At 34.9% G+C, this 16361-nt stretch overlaps 1 protein-coding gene across 10 annotated transcripts in view; it reads right to left on the bottom strand.

The window, feature by feature from the left end:
• Positions 1-16361, bottom strand: part of LOC123273081 (phosphatidylinositol 4-phosphate 5-kinase type-1 alpha) — a 242380-nt gene that overhangs the window by 40351 nt on the left and 185668 nt on the right. For 5 of the 10 annotated variants that reach the window (XM_044740262.1, XM_044740267.1, XM_044740263.1 and 2 more), the window contains 3 exons: positions 7296-7373; positions 6847-6900; positions 6211-6591 (listed from right to left, as the gene is read on the bottom strand). In XM_044740262.1, the coding sequence (XP_044596197.1) occupies positions 6211-6591; positions 6847-6900; positions 7296-7373 (513 nt within the window). The remainder of the gene's footprint in view (positions 1-6210; positions 6592-6846; positions 6901-7295; positions 7374-16361) is intronic. The other 5 variants (XM_044740264.1, XM_044740265.1, XM_044740271.1 and 2 more) reach the window with 3 other exon arrangements.

The raw sequence follows: 16361 nt of genomic DNA, 5'->3' as shown, positions 1-16361 counted from the left end.
CCAAATTTGGAGTCTATAAGAGCTATAGCTTGGAAATTAAAAATTTTAATTGTTAACATCCACCCCCGCAAACTCCTGTAAGGTATCTTAAAATTCGTTCGTATATTATTTCTACATCTCTTAGAGAAAATTCCTACCTAATTGGAGTCTGTAGGAGCTATAGCTTGAAAATTAAAAATTTTCATCGTTAATACCCACCCCCGCAATCCGTATTGGTAGTAGGCTGTCATTAAATCCACTCTTGAATCATTTCTACATCACATAGAGCAGATTCTTACCAAATTTGGAGCCTATAGGAGCTACAGCTCGGAAATTTAAAATTTCCATTGTTAAGACCCACCCCCGCACTCCTCTGTGAAGTAGGATATCGTAAAATTCGTTCATAAATTATTTTTACATCACTTACACAAAATTCATACAAAATTAGGAGTCTGTAGGAGCTAGAAGTCGGAAATTTTTAATTTTCATTGTTAACGTCCGGCCCCGCAATCCATATTGGTAGTAGATTGTCGTAAAATCCGCTCTTAGATCATTTCTACATCACATATAGGAGATTCCTACCAAATTTGAAGTCGATAGGAGCTATAGGTTAAAAATGGGAATTTTCTATTGTTAACGCCCCCGCAATCCCCCTTGTGGGTGGAATTTCGTAAAATCCGTTCTTAGCTGACCTCTACTCGGCAAAAGGAATATTCCTACCAAATTTCAAGTCAATCGGCCTTATAGCTTCAGAGATATCGTGATCAGTGAGTTCAAAAACTTGATCTCCTATATATATAGATATATATATATATATATATATATATATATATATATATATATATATATATATATATATATATATATATCTATTATATCTATTATATCTATTTGTAAAAAATGCTTACCGTAAGATGGACGGTGTGGCTTAATGTATATAGAATAAGCGAAAGAAAATTTAGTATAAACCCATATTTATATTTATACAAATATAAATAATGCTGTGAAGCGAGAAAGAATAGGAGTTACGGTAATTATTACGTGAAGCGTTCCACATTCACGTAACAGGATATTGGTCGGAAAGGATTGAGAAAGGAATGTGGAGAGGATCATCTTAATGTGAGTTTATAGAATATGCGAGAAAAAATTATTAGATAGCTCGGACTGGGATTCGAACCCAGAACCTTCCGAAGACATGTCGGCTACTCTACTATTCCACCGGACAAGGAGAGTTCTTAATTTTAATTTTAAGAGGTCCTCCATCGATTCTGAAGTTTTTCCCATTTAAATAACACGGGAAAATTTTTTTTTTTCATTTTTACTGCCGCAACGTCTGAAGATTTCATTTTTTCATAAAATAAACTATTAGACCTCATTTGGGATTAAATTTTGAACAAAAAATTTCATTGGGTCATATTGCTACCATCGAAGCCTGACTTTTTATAAAGCTTTACAGTATCAATTTTCCCCAAATTTCGTGTTTTTCGTAATTTTTAGCTAAACTATCCAAGATAGAACAAAAAGTTGAATGACAATTTTGTAGTCCATTTGACGCACTACAAAAAACATCTAGATACATTTTTTGTATCATCAATATTTTCAAAGTTACAGACCAACAAAATCCTATTTTTCTAATTTTTAGCTTTGTTCAAGTGAACCATTGATAAAAATACAAAAAATTTAGTTCTCAATTTTTAGAACATCAAATTTGCTACAAAATTGTATAAGAAAGATTCGTTGTCTCCGCAATAGCTCAGAGTAACAAGCCTGATAAGTCATATTTTCATAATTTTTCAACTATATTTGATTCTCTAAAAAGTTAGCTTAGATTAATTTTTTACATTATAACTTGCTTAATAAGTCAACAAATATTATTGTTATTTATTTCGTTTTTGGTCTATTGAGGTTATTTAACCAATCCTCAAGACAACCCTGATTAAGTAAACATATTGAAAATGATTTGACACATTCCATTCCCACAAGATATATTATTAAAAATAAGAAAATTGAATGATTAACAAGTATTCGATATAATCAAACATCAAATTCTTTCTAGTACTTTGTAATCCTTTTCTGTTTCAAACGATCTTCTATTTTTCAAACTGAAAAACATGCTTAATTCTATATTGAGTTAGAAAAGCGTTTTAATGTTCCAATAATAAAATTTTTGAAGGCTTTTAATCATAATCTACAGCAGAAAGTTCTAGGGATAGTCTGCAGGATCAACTGAATTTTCGGATAAATGGTTAAGGATTAAATACACAGTATAAAAAACAAATTCGAGGAGCAACTAGTTTCAACAGAATGCATAAGAATAAGAAAAGGTATTTTTGAAAAATTGAGCCCTTATTGAAGTAATTTACTACAAGTAAATAATTGTTATTTATAAAACTATATTTTTGCGAGCTTTATGTACTTGAGTTTTTTGCCAGTTTTGATGTAATTTTTCAATTTTTCCAATTGAACGATGTGAATTGTTTCCTGGTAATATGAACTTATTCCACACTTTGATAACCTCATACAGAACAAATCTAGCACTTTCGCGAATGAATAGTTTATCTGTTCGATGTTTATAGAAAAATAAACATAAAACATCACGATTCGTGGGTAATTTCAAATTACTTAAAGTTTTTGACTCGAACCCAACCAAGTTAATGTAATTTTTACTTGTTTTACAAGACATTGTTCATCAATAAACTGGTATAATTGTTAATACGATAATGATTCATTGAAAAACCAACCTCAATTAAGGACCAATTATAATGAAAGACAATAGAGTCCTCTAATTGCCGATTTCAAGCGGATAATTGATCAATTACGCAAAAAGTCAATAAATACTCAGAGGGCGTTAGTTGAGAATTCTGTAGAAAATTTGAATTTGACTTTAAACCTCAGCCAGTAATGATAACTCTTTTTAACAGAAAGTGAAAAGTTCCATACAAAAGTTAATATTAATATGAACACGTAAATATGAAATATAAAAAATTTTTTTATAATTTAATATGTCGTAAAGATTAGTAAAAATGTAATAAGTTTTACAATGTAAAATTGTGGAAGGTTAGATATGGAAGGTTTTATCCTGGATTACTATGTGACTAAAGTAATTTGTTGAACAATTATGTTTTTTTGCAGCAATGGTAATAAATAAATAAATAGATACGAAAAAAAAATAATAACATAAAATACAATAGAAACGCACAATAAAAATAAAAATATTATCATGAAAATGTTGGGGTATTTAAAAAAAAACATAATTTTTCTGTAATACTCTCTTATGCGAAAAAAGAAATAAAAAGCATCAGAAACGATTAGATTTTTTATTATATTAAATACTTGTTAATCATTCAATTTTCTTATTTTTAATAATATATCTTGTGGGAATGGAATGTGTCAAATCATTTTCAATATGTTTACTTAATCAGGGTTGTCTTGAGGATTGGTTAAATAACCTCAATAGACCAAAAACGAAATAAATAACAATAATATTTGTTGACTTATTAAGCAAGTTATAATGTAAAAAATTAATCTAAGCTAACTTTTTAGAGAATCAAATATAGTTGAAAAATTATGAAAATATGACTTACCAGGCTTGTTACTCTGAGCTATTGCGGAGACAACGAATCTTTCTTATACAATTTTGTAGCAAATTTGATGTTCTAAAAATTGAGAACTAAATTTTTTGTATTTTTATCAATGGTTCACTTGAACAAAGCTAAAAATTAGAAAAATAGGATTTTGTTGGTCTGTAACTTTGAAAATATTGATGATACAAAAAATGTATCTAGATGTTTTTTGTAGTGCGTCAAATGGACTACAAAATTGTCATTCAACTTTTTGTTCTATCTTGGATAGTTTAGCTAAAAATTACGAAAAACACGAAATTTGGGGAAAATTGATACTGTAAAGCTTTATAAAAAGTCAGGCTTCGATGGTAGCAATATGACCCAATGAAATTTTTTGTTCAAAATTTAATCCCAAATGAGGTCTAATAGTTTATTTTATGAAAAAATGAAATCTTCAGACGTTGCGGCAGTAAAAATGAAAAAAAAAAAAAAATTTCCCGTGTTATTTAAATGGGAAAAACTTCAGAATCGATGGAGGACCTCTTAAAATTAAAATTAAGAACTCTCCTTTGGACAGGCCTTTTGTTTCGACATCTTCTACGATATTTTGAGCAGAAAGTGAAAAAAAAAATATCCGATTTTTTCGGCACACCCTAAAATATATATATATATATATATATATATATATATATATATATATATATATATATATATATATATATATATATATCGGAGATAATATCGAGCTAGGTTTTCCTAGAGATAGGGAAATTCCCAATATTTTAGTTCGTCTGTTAGTTTTAAGCAAAATTGTAAAGCATAGAATATTTAATAGTTATTTATGACTTAAGCCGATTATAATTTTATGGTTATGACGATGGGCTTGAGTCCGTAGTAATAATGGTCACCAAACGTAGCCGAGGTCACAGGATAGAAGTAAAAAGTATACAGTTAAAGATATCGACAGACAATGAAGGCTGTCGAAATATTTTTGAGAGAAGAAGTACTTGGGGTACTTAAACGAGTAGTTCTCGTTGAGCATTGATCAAGTAAAGACATCGAATATATCCTGCTGACCCCGGATTCGTTCTCGGTCTTATTCCCCAGCGCTTTTACCTTGTATATTAATTATACTTGGATAATTAATCTTAGTATTGTTTATACAAGTTAGCGTACATTACATTTCAAAATTTAGATCAGTGTTATAGCTTAATTATTCTAAATTAATAAATAATGGAACAAATGAATCCAATGGACTGTACTAACGCCCCTAATAATGCTTTTCCGACATATATATATATATATATATATATAGATATATATATATATATATATATATATATATATATATATATATATATATATATATATATATATATATATATGTAAGGAATTTATTTGATTATCATAGAATTTTTTAACAGGAGTTTTGTTTAGGCATTTTTGCTGAAATTTAAAAATTTCAAAATTTGGCCAAACAAAACTCCTGTTAAAAAATTTTATGAAAATCAAATAAATCCCTTACGCTCAAAATATCTCAGGAAATGCCCAAGCATATTTCCTGTTAAAAGCGTAACTCAAAATTCCAATTTTAACAGGTCCATCACAAAAGTTTCAATTTGGCACACCCTAATATATATATTCTATTATCAAAAGTCTTAGTCAAGCTCGAAAATGGGCCAAATCGGTCTATTAGTTCAAAAGTTATGGGGACTTGAAAAATGTTCTCTTTTTTCCAAATAACTTTAAAACCATAATTAATAACTAAATTTTCAAAATTGAATTTCAAAGTTCGTGTAATTAACTTTCATTTAATCTTTTGTACTTTTTTTTTTACGTTGTGTCCTCAACGTAATTTTTTCGACGTGTGTCCTCAACGGGTTAAATGTATAATTCCCCTTAAATTTATAAACTATATAAACATTTGAAAGGTAGTATCAAATATTTCAACTATCACTTTGTGCTCAAATTGAGAAATCTACCTTTCCACATCGTATGCGAAAGAATCGTGCTTTTTCAATTTTTCTACGTTTTTAAGCTCGATCAAATGTATCGTATGCAATAAATCATATCTTGATCAGTGGATTCTTTCGGAACATATTGCATTCTAAGTATTAAAAAAATACTATTTTTTGGATATTTATTAAATTTTCGAGTTCAAAGAGCTCAAACATGATCAAATATGTATTTTTTTAATGTTTCGAACTGAAGAATAGGCTCATGGATTATCGATTGTAATTAACACTTGAACTATTCTTCTTAATACGGGTGTCAATACAATCCGAAGGAGAAATTCAAAATGTTTCTTCTAAAGAAATTCAATTTTGGAATTTTTGACACTAAAAAAAATGTTAAGCGACCTATATCGAGCTATTTCTCGAAAAAGGCTTTTAAGACCTGATATGCTTACATATATATCTCAAAAGAGACTGAAAAAAAGTTAATATTTTTTTGCGATCAACTAATATTTATTTAACTGTCAGTTTCATGTAATATCAACAAACTAAATTTTTATGAGAAAATTCAGTCCTTACTCAATGAATTTTCATTAATTAAGAACATATTGAATAATAAGCAGCATGCAAAAAGTTACAAAAATATTAAATACATGAATACAGTGCGTGCAACAACGAAGGAAAGGTTTTTTGATCAATTTTTTCTTGAATACCATTTATTTCTTTATGATCATGCAATCTACTCGCGATATTGACGTCACCTCGACCGGATGTAGAAGAAGATGAAGAAATATTTCCACCACGATGATTTTCAACCTTTTTTCGGGTACCTCTAGGTGGTACGGGTGGAGGTGTCTTTCCAGACGGTGTTAAATTAGGAATGGGCGGACTAGCTCCACTTCTGCCTTTTAAAACAGCTGGATAACTGGCACGTACTGTTGAAGTTATAGCAAGGGATGGCAATGTAGCTTGACCATCTGATGTTGTGATTGTAGTCGGTAAATTAATTGGTGTCGATGTTGCAACGGGTAATTCATTTAAGATGTTCATCGAATCACCAGTAGTAGACTTTTCTTCTGTTAATATTGGATTGACTAATTATCATAAACCATCCGATACCGAAGACATCCCGACGATTGGAATGAAAATGACAACAAAAACAACATATTGATTAGAAACATACGTTTATAAAACATCAAGCAATAAATTTTTGTATTAACTACATAATAACGCAATATTTTCAATTCGTTCCGTAAATGTGATCTTGAGTAACCTTTTTTTATTCGAAACAAAAATAAAATATTTCAAACAAAGTTTTAAGAAATAAAATTTTGTAGTTGAAGACTCACCAAGTATCGAAGGTGATGTAGTATGTTTTGAAGTATTTCCAGTTGCCGAGACAACTAAATCACCATACGTTTATGAATCATGAAAGATACTGATGTTAGATATTAAACATTTTCAAGTACACTTCATTATAATTCGAATGCAGAAAGGTTTGAGACATAAAAAAACGATGAACAACAAAATATTCAAGCATGGAAGTATGCGATAATATGTAAAAAGAGTGAAAAATAATATATGAATAATAGTAAGCAGAAATTTAATACATTTCTGACCGTTTTCATTAAAATAACAAAAAATTAAGATAACAGAAATTAATTACTTCAATAAAAAGACCTTTATGCAGTTAAAGACAATGTCGTTTGGATATATATAATTTTATACAAAAAAATAATAATTTAACCAACGTGTAAGTGCAAATATTTTTCAAGATTATTTGACAAATAGGATTTACCTGTAATATCAAGCTCCCCTTCAATAGATCGTAATGGTCGACTAATACTTTTTCTCTTAGACGGTGAATGTTTAAGAGCTGAAACATACATGCATGCCCTGTTTAAAATTTCCAATAGGATCCCATCAAAAGCGACAAAAGCCACTTAGAAACCCATAAGTTTTATTGGTTTCTAAGTGGCTTTTGTCGCTTTTGATGGGATCTTATTGGAGTTTTTCAACAGGGTGATCAGTTATTATTGATTATTTGATAAAAAAATAACATAACACATTGAAAACAAAACTGAAAATAAAAGAGATCATTTGGGTAGTTGTAATTAGATGAAAATCGTTTAATAAATTCATAACTATGAATATTTATCAGTACATCATATACTTTAGTCGAAAATCATAACGTTATTTTTCTCATGGCGATCTAAGCATAGTTAACGTTACAAACACCAAAAGGTTTTCATCGTTAATTTGTGAACACGATAACTCAAGACTAAAATTTTAGGTACAAGAATTATTATATTCTAATTCCAGATTGGATGATAATTAATAATGATGGCGATAATATCGGGTAGCGATCAAATACAGATGGTTAACAATAAAAGGGAGAAAATTCGAGTCACGGAGATGCTCAAGAGTTTCGGTAGAGCTATAGTTTATTGGGACTTTGGTAAAATTACATCATTTTAAATCGATAATTTTAGGATTTTCAAGTATATAAACGATACGGCATAATCTTAAAGTGAGGCTATACTAGCCACCCGATTTAATCTGATAATAGACTTGCCTACCTTTCTGAAAGTTGGTAGATTGAAGAAGACAAGTAAAAAGCTCGGAGAAATAAAGCTAAGATGAATTATGGTTAAAGATTTGGTTTTTGGGTAAGTTTGGAAATCAGGAGGAGAGTCATCCGGTGACCACCAAACGAAACAATTGCCTTTGGCTAATTGGCCCGATAGAACATACGGAGCACATAGAAATCTGTTAAAGTCAGACACTTGAAGCTAGAAGTCATAGTTCTCGAATGCGAGTTACAGAAGTGTTACTATATGTCAGTGTTTAGTATTCACCGTATTTGCTGCATATCTAATTATTATTTGTAATTATTGAACGAGCTTAATAAGATTACGTATATTTTGGCAGTAAGCCGCAAAAGAGCGAAAACAAGGTTATACAATTAACACAATGGAATAGTCGTGACGCTACTAATCAATTTGTTTTAATTTTGACTTGTTATTGCTTACAAAAATTTCAACTGATACTTAAATTTTGAAACGTCAAATTCTCCAAAATAAATAAAGGCTCAAATTGTCCTGTAATCAAAACATTTTTTAACTTCTCGCTAAAAAACCTTAAAACTTTTAGAAATTAAATAACTATCAAATTGTTGTATTTAAAGAACTCATCAAGAACTGTTCCGAAAATAAGTTTTTGAACTTCTTAAGATCAAAATAGCGGAAGCATCCAAAGTTGGTCCGCTAGATCAACCGTTTCCCAGATTAATTTTTCTAGTTTCTTATGAAAATATGTTAGTTCAATCCTTAATTGACGTCGTCGCTTTACAGTGTATGAATCCGAACCTTAAACGCTACTTCAATGATATCAATTTGTGCACAAAAAAAAAAAATTAGGACGGCGGTTGACCCTACAGGCCATCCCTGCCACTTCCCGCTCATTTTGTACTTAAACGCTCAAAATTTCACACACACACACACACACACACACACACACACACACACACACACCGTGTCGGGCAGCTGGGTCCCGCACCGGGCCCCTCCCCAGGTGGCGAATAGGGGAATGCCCGGCAATAATGTCAGGTACCGAGGAAATAAAATACTCGGGGTGGACCAAACCTAGCAAACAACGATATGGAAATGTCAGAACAATCACAAACATCGTTGACAGTACAGAGGATGGATACCTTAATGCCGGCGAGGAAAGGCGTGCAAACGGGCCTGAACTCGTCGTTATCAAGCGACTGTTACGACATCGGGGTGGACCCCATGGCTCTGCTGTCTGGAAATGCTACAGGGAGCACGAAAACAGCCCAGATAGAAGAGAACAGACTTCTGAGGAACGTTCCTCCAAAAAGTAGAGGACCTTTTGCTCCCGTCACAAACCTACCGAGAAAGGATTAACACTCCACCGACCGTCACTGGCCAAAAGTCGCCAATGGAGCGGCTTGGTAGCAAAATCGAAGAGTTAGCCGACTTCTTCAAAGACAAGAAGAATCTCCATGAGGTCAGAAAATTGGTTACGTCTATCACTACGGCATATAGGCTGGCCAACAAATCTCCAGGCATGTCGGCGTCATCGACCTAAACGACTCCGGGCCTGACCAAAAAACCACAGCCACTCTTGGTCACTCCTAAAAAACCGCCACAGCAAGGAAAGGACAACAACAAGAAGAGGCCGTTGTCCACGCCCAGCCCTTCCTCAGAAATTGATAAGCTAGCACAAAGACAGCCCGGGATGATACCTGGACCAAAGTGATTTGGCAAAAGAAAAAGAAGGAAAGAGAACAGGAGCCAGCGGCACAATCTACTGAGGCCCAAAACCAGCCAAGTAAGGGTGGCTCAAAGAAACCAAGGAGGAAGAAAACAAGAATAAAGGCTATGCTTGTCCAACCAGCTGAAGGGCGAACGTACGCCGATCTCCTAAAGGAAATCAAGGTCAAGGTTAACCCGACAGAGACTGGAGTAGACATAAAGTCTATCAAATAAATGAAGCGCGGGGGCATTCTTCTAGAAATAGGTCGCAAGACTGAAGACACTGCTGCTTTCACGGCTGCGATAAAAGCAGCAACTGTTAACATCGGTACAATCAGAACGCTCACACCAAAAACAACGATCGAGATTCTTGACTTGGATGGAATCTCTACCGAGAGCGACGTCCGTGAAGCACTCAAACGTGACTTCACCGATAGCCTGGAAATAAAACGTGTGAATTTGACAAAACCTATATCACGAGGCAATCGGGCAGCCTTCTGCGAGATAGACGAGGCTACCTTTCACCTAACGAAGGGATTAGTGTGTTTCGCCAGAAGTTGGCAAATATAGAAGATACCATCGGCATGATCGACGGCGAAGTCATCGTAGCTGGTGATTTCAACGCCAAAGCAGCTGAATGGGGTGCTGACTTCTCTGACACCAGAGGAAACGAAGTAGCAGACTTCGCAGCAAGACTCGACCTCATAGTACTGAACACTGGAACTACCACAACTTTTAGAAGACCGGGGTACAAGGAATCTATCCTAGACATTTTGTTGGCAACTCCAAGGATAGCCAACATAATTGAAGACTGGACTGTATCCGAAAAATACAGTGATAATGATCACCAGTATGCGACATTCAGACTGACTCCTGTTCCGGCTTCACAACGAGTCCTTCAGAAGCGGAAGTGGAATGCCAGGAGGTTTGATCCAGAGGCTCTGCGAGCTTCACTTGCACGGAGCTGGTCTATCCTTCAGAATAACCCGACTCCGGATACCTGCAGCGAGACGGAAAAGGCAGTGCTAAATACGATGAAGGAGATTGCTGCCGCATGTGACGCCTCTATGCCGCGGCTGAAAAACCGGAGTTTCCACAGGCCGGCGTACTGGTGGTCAACAGACATAGCAGAACTTCGCAAAATATGCCATCAGCTACGTCGCCGCGCAACGAGAGCCGCAAAACGCTCCTCAAGCCAGGACTTATATGCAAACGAGTACAAGCAAGCCAAAAAGACGCTAAACCGAGCCATCAAAGCAAGAAAAGCGATGTTATGGAAAGAAACCTGTAATGATCTCGACAAGGACATCTGAGGTGAAGCCCACCAAATTGTCACCCAACGACTTGGAAAGGCTTCACCAGAAGCACCGAAGTCTCCTGCCTTAATGGACAGCATTGTAGTGGAGCTGTTTCCTAAACATCCGCCGCGGAAGAAAATACATTACGGAAAAGATAGCAAATCAACACATTTTACAACTAAAGAGCTGCAAGACGCGGCAAAGTCTCTCAAGACGGGAAAGGCACCTGGCCCTGATGGCATCCCGACGTCGGTGATCAGGACTGTAGCCCTGGAATACTCAGACATACTCCTGAACACAATAAAATGCATGCTTGGCAACTGGCACGTTTCCCACGGTCTGGAAGCGGCAGAGATTGGTTCTCTTAGACAAAGGTAAGGGAACCTCCGTAACTCCTTCGTCGTTTAGACCACTTTGCATGTTGGAAATTGCTGAAAAACTGCTCGAGAAGCTCATACAAGGAAGACTTCGTAACATCGACAGTGCCGGAGGCTTTGCCACCAACCAACATGGCTTCCGAAAAGATCGCTCGACAGTCGGAGCGATCGAGAAAGTCATAAAGACAGCAAAACAAGCATGGTCCAGTAGCCTCAAAGCTTGTAAAGTGTGTCTTCTCCTCACGCTAGACGTCGAAAACGCCTATAACAGCGCAAAATGCGGAGATATTTTAGACGCTCTGGAGCACAAATTTGACGCGGAGCCAGAGAATCTGGCACTAGTCGACAACTACCTGGACGAAAGAAAGCTAATAGTGGAAACTACGGAAGGCCCACAAGAATACGCCATAACGGCTGGCGTACCGCAAGGCTCAATAATGGGGCCCGATCTATGGAACGCAGACTACGACGAGCTTCTGGAAATCCCGTTACCAAAGCAAGTAGAGCTAACGGACTTTGCAGACGACGTTGCGACCACGATAGTAGTAGACAGCGTAGAAGAGGCCGAGCTACTGGTTCGGGAAACCATGGACGCCGTCGAGACCTGGCTTGAAAAACTCCACCTGAAACTCGCCAAGCATAAAACCGAGATGGTTGTTCTGACACGTCAAAAATGGTTCCCAAAACCATTCGCTAAGGACATGGGAGGAATAACACTGAGGTCAACGAGGCCCTGCGCTATCTAGGGGTAATGATAGACGAGAAACTATCTTTCCGTGAACAATTTGATAGTGCATGCAGGAAAGCTAGCAAGACGGTGTTTAGCCTATCAAAAATCATGACCAACACTATGGGACCAAGAACAAAAAAGAGAAGTGTTTTTCTGGAAACAGTCCACTCGGTACTGCTTTATGGAGCGGAGATATGGGAAGGCATATTAAAGCAGAATACATATTGAAGCACCGAAGAAACTATTGGCACCACGCTCTCCCCCGAGAGCTTGATAGCCTGCATGCTCAGAAAATAAGATAATTGGTCAGCTGTTGCATCCTACGCGCAGCACCTTCTAAAAGCAAAAACCGCAAAAAGGGACCAGTAACTAGGAGTAGGCGTCGTGAGACGCAACATCGACTGGATTGAAATAATGCTTACGCGGTTCCGATTGTCATCTCCGTACCATCCACGGGGGAAGAGAGAGGAATTTTTTTTAGTGGATAAAAATCTCACTCTACCGACCATCATCTTTCAATGATAGCGGTGTATGTGGAAGATTTTTTTCGCTTCTCTATAAAACACACACACAAACACACACACACACACACACACACACACACACACACACACACACACACACACACGCACGCACACACACACATACGCGCACACGCACAAGCACATACACACACATATATATAGTGACAACATCGCGAGGGTAGTCAGGGAAGCTTCCTAGGACCTCAAAAGATCGAGATCTGATGAAGACTCGATTTTCGAAAAACGGGTTAAAAACAACAACTTCCCGATTTTTGAAAATTTTCAATTTTCTTAGCAGGAAGTTAAAAATCTCAAAAAACCAAAAAAATTGGGGAAATCGCAGCTATAAATACAAGAGAAAATCTATTAAACACGATTGTTAATCACTTGTAACAGGGTAAATATACCCTGAATAGGTAAAATCCCGAGTATCGATATTTTATCGACGCAGCACGAGCGCGTCTTGCTCTTCGGGACCCCGTAATAAGTAAGAGGGGATAGGTCGGGGGGTGAGCACACGTGAGCCGAGCAGTGTACTCGGCAGACGAGGTCTAACCACCAAACCGTCCGGCAGCAGAAATAATTTAACAGGTTATTTACTCGCACGATTCAATGTTGGAACGCAGAGATTTATTTAATTCATTTCTAATTTTTCATTTAACAATTATACTAATGCGTACTGAATCTGCAGGTTTGAATTCAATAATTTACTACTGGACATTCGGACGGATCCCCAGAGTTAATTTCACGAGGACGAGGAAGTTGAACAACTACCTGGATTTTGATCACAGACAGCGAGCTGGACCGTCACCTAATTACATCAAGGTACCGAAAATTACTCCGTGGGCGAGAAGTAGACCACGGTCTTAGACTCGGTTTACTTCTTTTCTTCTGTTTTATTAATTTAATAATTATCGATAATAATCATTAGTTTTGGGCTGAATGATTGTCATGGGGATTTATACCCAAGAGTCATTCAGTCGACCTTGAGGTGAATAATTATTTTAATAATCGCAGTTGAGAATTTTTAGTTAACAAAAGTTAATCTAGTAATTTATTTAACATCTGAAATTTTTTTCTTAATTGTATTAGTCTCAATAATTATTGAGACCAGCACACAAAAAAAAAGTGGAATGTACTTTGAACCGGACCTACCTACTGACATGTTTTTCGACCCGCTGAATCGGAATTTCGAGTCCGTTTGGTCCGGTCACCCTCCAATATTAAGTAAAATGTAAAAAACCTCAAAAAAAGGCCAAAAATTGCAAAAAACTGCAGTCACAACAATGAAAAAATTTTTGTGGACCCGGATCACGTATGATTTTGGTGTATATCAAATTACTGAATCTAAATCTAAAAGTTAATCAGCCCGGTGAGCCGTCCAAATTAAAAAAAAAAAAAAAAAAAACGAAAAACCCAAACAATTGAAGTTTTTGACATAAAAATTTTTTTGGACTCAGATTGAGTATGATTTTTATGTATTTTGTTCCGCTGAGTTTGAATCTGAAGTTTTCTTGCCCCATTAACGTTTTAAAATTTTTAAAAATCTCAAAAAACCAAAAAAATCGGGAAAATTGCAATTACAAATATGAAAACAAAAAAATCTATAAAACATGATTAAATACTTTTCTTGTATTTTTTCACGTATAAAATACAAGTTAAAAATCTGAAAATATAGAAAATTGTAATATCTATAAAAAATGACGTATAAATAGAATAAAGAGAACTATTTTCTCGAATTTCAAACTGTTCTTCGTTGGTATCAAACTCTTTTGTTCTTAAACGATCTACGCAGTGGATTTTTCTTCCGTTATCGTATTAATATTTCAATTTCCTTGATACCTAGTCTCCATTTTACTCATGTCTTGATGGAATCGTTCTCCCTGTTTTTCACCGGAGTCTTCAAGATTTTCAGGAGACTGGTCAATGTGAGAATCCATAAAGTGTAGTTTGAGGTTCATTAAGCAACCTAAATTGCTTTAATTTTTCAGCAATTCTTCTACTAATGTCCTGTAGTTTTCGCTTTTTTTGTTTCCTAATAAAGGGATATTTTGTGAATCCCGATTGTTGACCTAAAAGAAGCGTTGCAATTTACAGGTCTCCACAAATTCTCCATTGATGTTTGGAATATTTTATTTTATCCAATACTATGTGTAAGTTTTCGTAGGTCTCTTTAAGTTTAGTCGAATGAGCTATTGGGATCAGCGCTAATTCGTTCCCAATATAAAATAATACAGCTTTGAGACTCCTAGTTGATGAATCTATTAAGAGTCTTAACTCATCCTCTTTATAGATATTAGGTTTCAATTGATCAACCAAGGCTTAATATCGCAACAGTTATGACCAAGATTTTGGGAAAGAGAGCTGAGGAGTAGGGCTTGGAAGACGGGACAAGGAGGGGAGCGACAGCGGCTACCTACTCGACGGTCCGATTTTCTTTGATATAAAAATTGATTTAACTTTGTAAATAATTCTGTTCAGTATTATTATTGATTATTATTGTTTATAAAACATTTCTTTTAGTTAAAATTATTTGTTCGTTCAATGACGCCGGACAGATGGCGTCGTGTGTCCGCTTGCAGTAAAAATCGCCGAGCTAATATAAGCGAAACCATGGTACGATAATTTTTGTTCTTTCAGAGAACAAAAATTGAAATTATCTGAAATAAATTACTGATTGAATATTTCGAATAAAATTCGAAATATGCAATTAATAATTTTGTTCTAAGTCCCAAAAATTATTTTGTATGGAAAATAATTTTTGGAAATTAATTATTTTGTGAAAATAATTTATGTAAAAAATTTTATAAGTTCCGACGAGGATTTTGTATGGAAATGTATTCTGATGGAAATTTATGTAATCTGTTGAATTGAATGAATGCATCTGATATTTAAATTTCAAAGAGAAAATTAAAAACTTAGAATTTGGCGAGACGAATGGATAGAGAATGAAGGAAATTACGATTAAAATAATAAATAATTATTTTTGAATGCTAGTTCGAGGACACCGGACAGGTGTCTAAAACGACCCTTCCGGTTCGTTACAAGAGAGTGTAACAGGGTAATTTACCCTGTGACGGTAAAACCGCACACACGTGATAATTATTCGACGCAGCACTGGCGCGTCTCGGTCTTCGGAACCCATTAGCATTAAGTGGGGGAAATTTTGGGTTTCTTGATCAGTTGAGTAGCTGCGGTGAGTTAGAAGTAGTGCAGTGCTCAGTTCAACAACATCAGCAGCCAAAAAGTCCAAGAAGGAAACCAGTTTTGAACAAAGAGTTTCCTCAACACAAATTTAACCAGGTATTGAGACTTTCACATTTTTGATGAGCCAAGGGGGTCGTATACCCGGCTCATCAATTTTACTACTTCTCATTATAAATTAAATTTTGATAATTCAATTGTTTATAATATTTTTCCTAATAATAATTAAATAATTAATTAATTGTAATTAATTCTTATTTGTTAGCATTGTGAGCATTCTTCCTGGGGATCTTATACCCGAAGAATGTTCTAGACCTCTTGGATTTAGAAGTCGTGAGTAATTAATTTATTAATTTGGCCAGTTCATAATTATTAACATCTTAAGATTGGTTTAAATAAATTTACTTCATTAATAAAACATTAATTTGAATTCTGAATATCGAGAATTATT

This window comes from Cotesia glomerata, linkage group LG10 (assembly GCF_020080835.1).
Source record: "Cotesia glomerata isolate CgM1 linkage group LG10, MPM_Cglom_v2.3, whole genome shotgun sequence".
Classification (NCBI taxonomy): domain Eukaryota; kingdom Metazoa; phylum Arthropoda; class Insecta; order Hymenoptera; family Braconidae; genus Cotesia; species Cotesia glomerata.
This window is presented reverse-complemented; position numbering and strand designations above follow the sequence as displayed.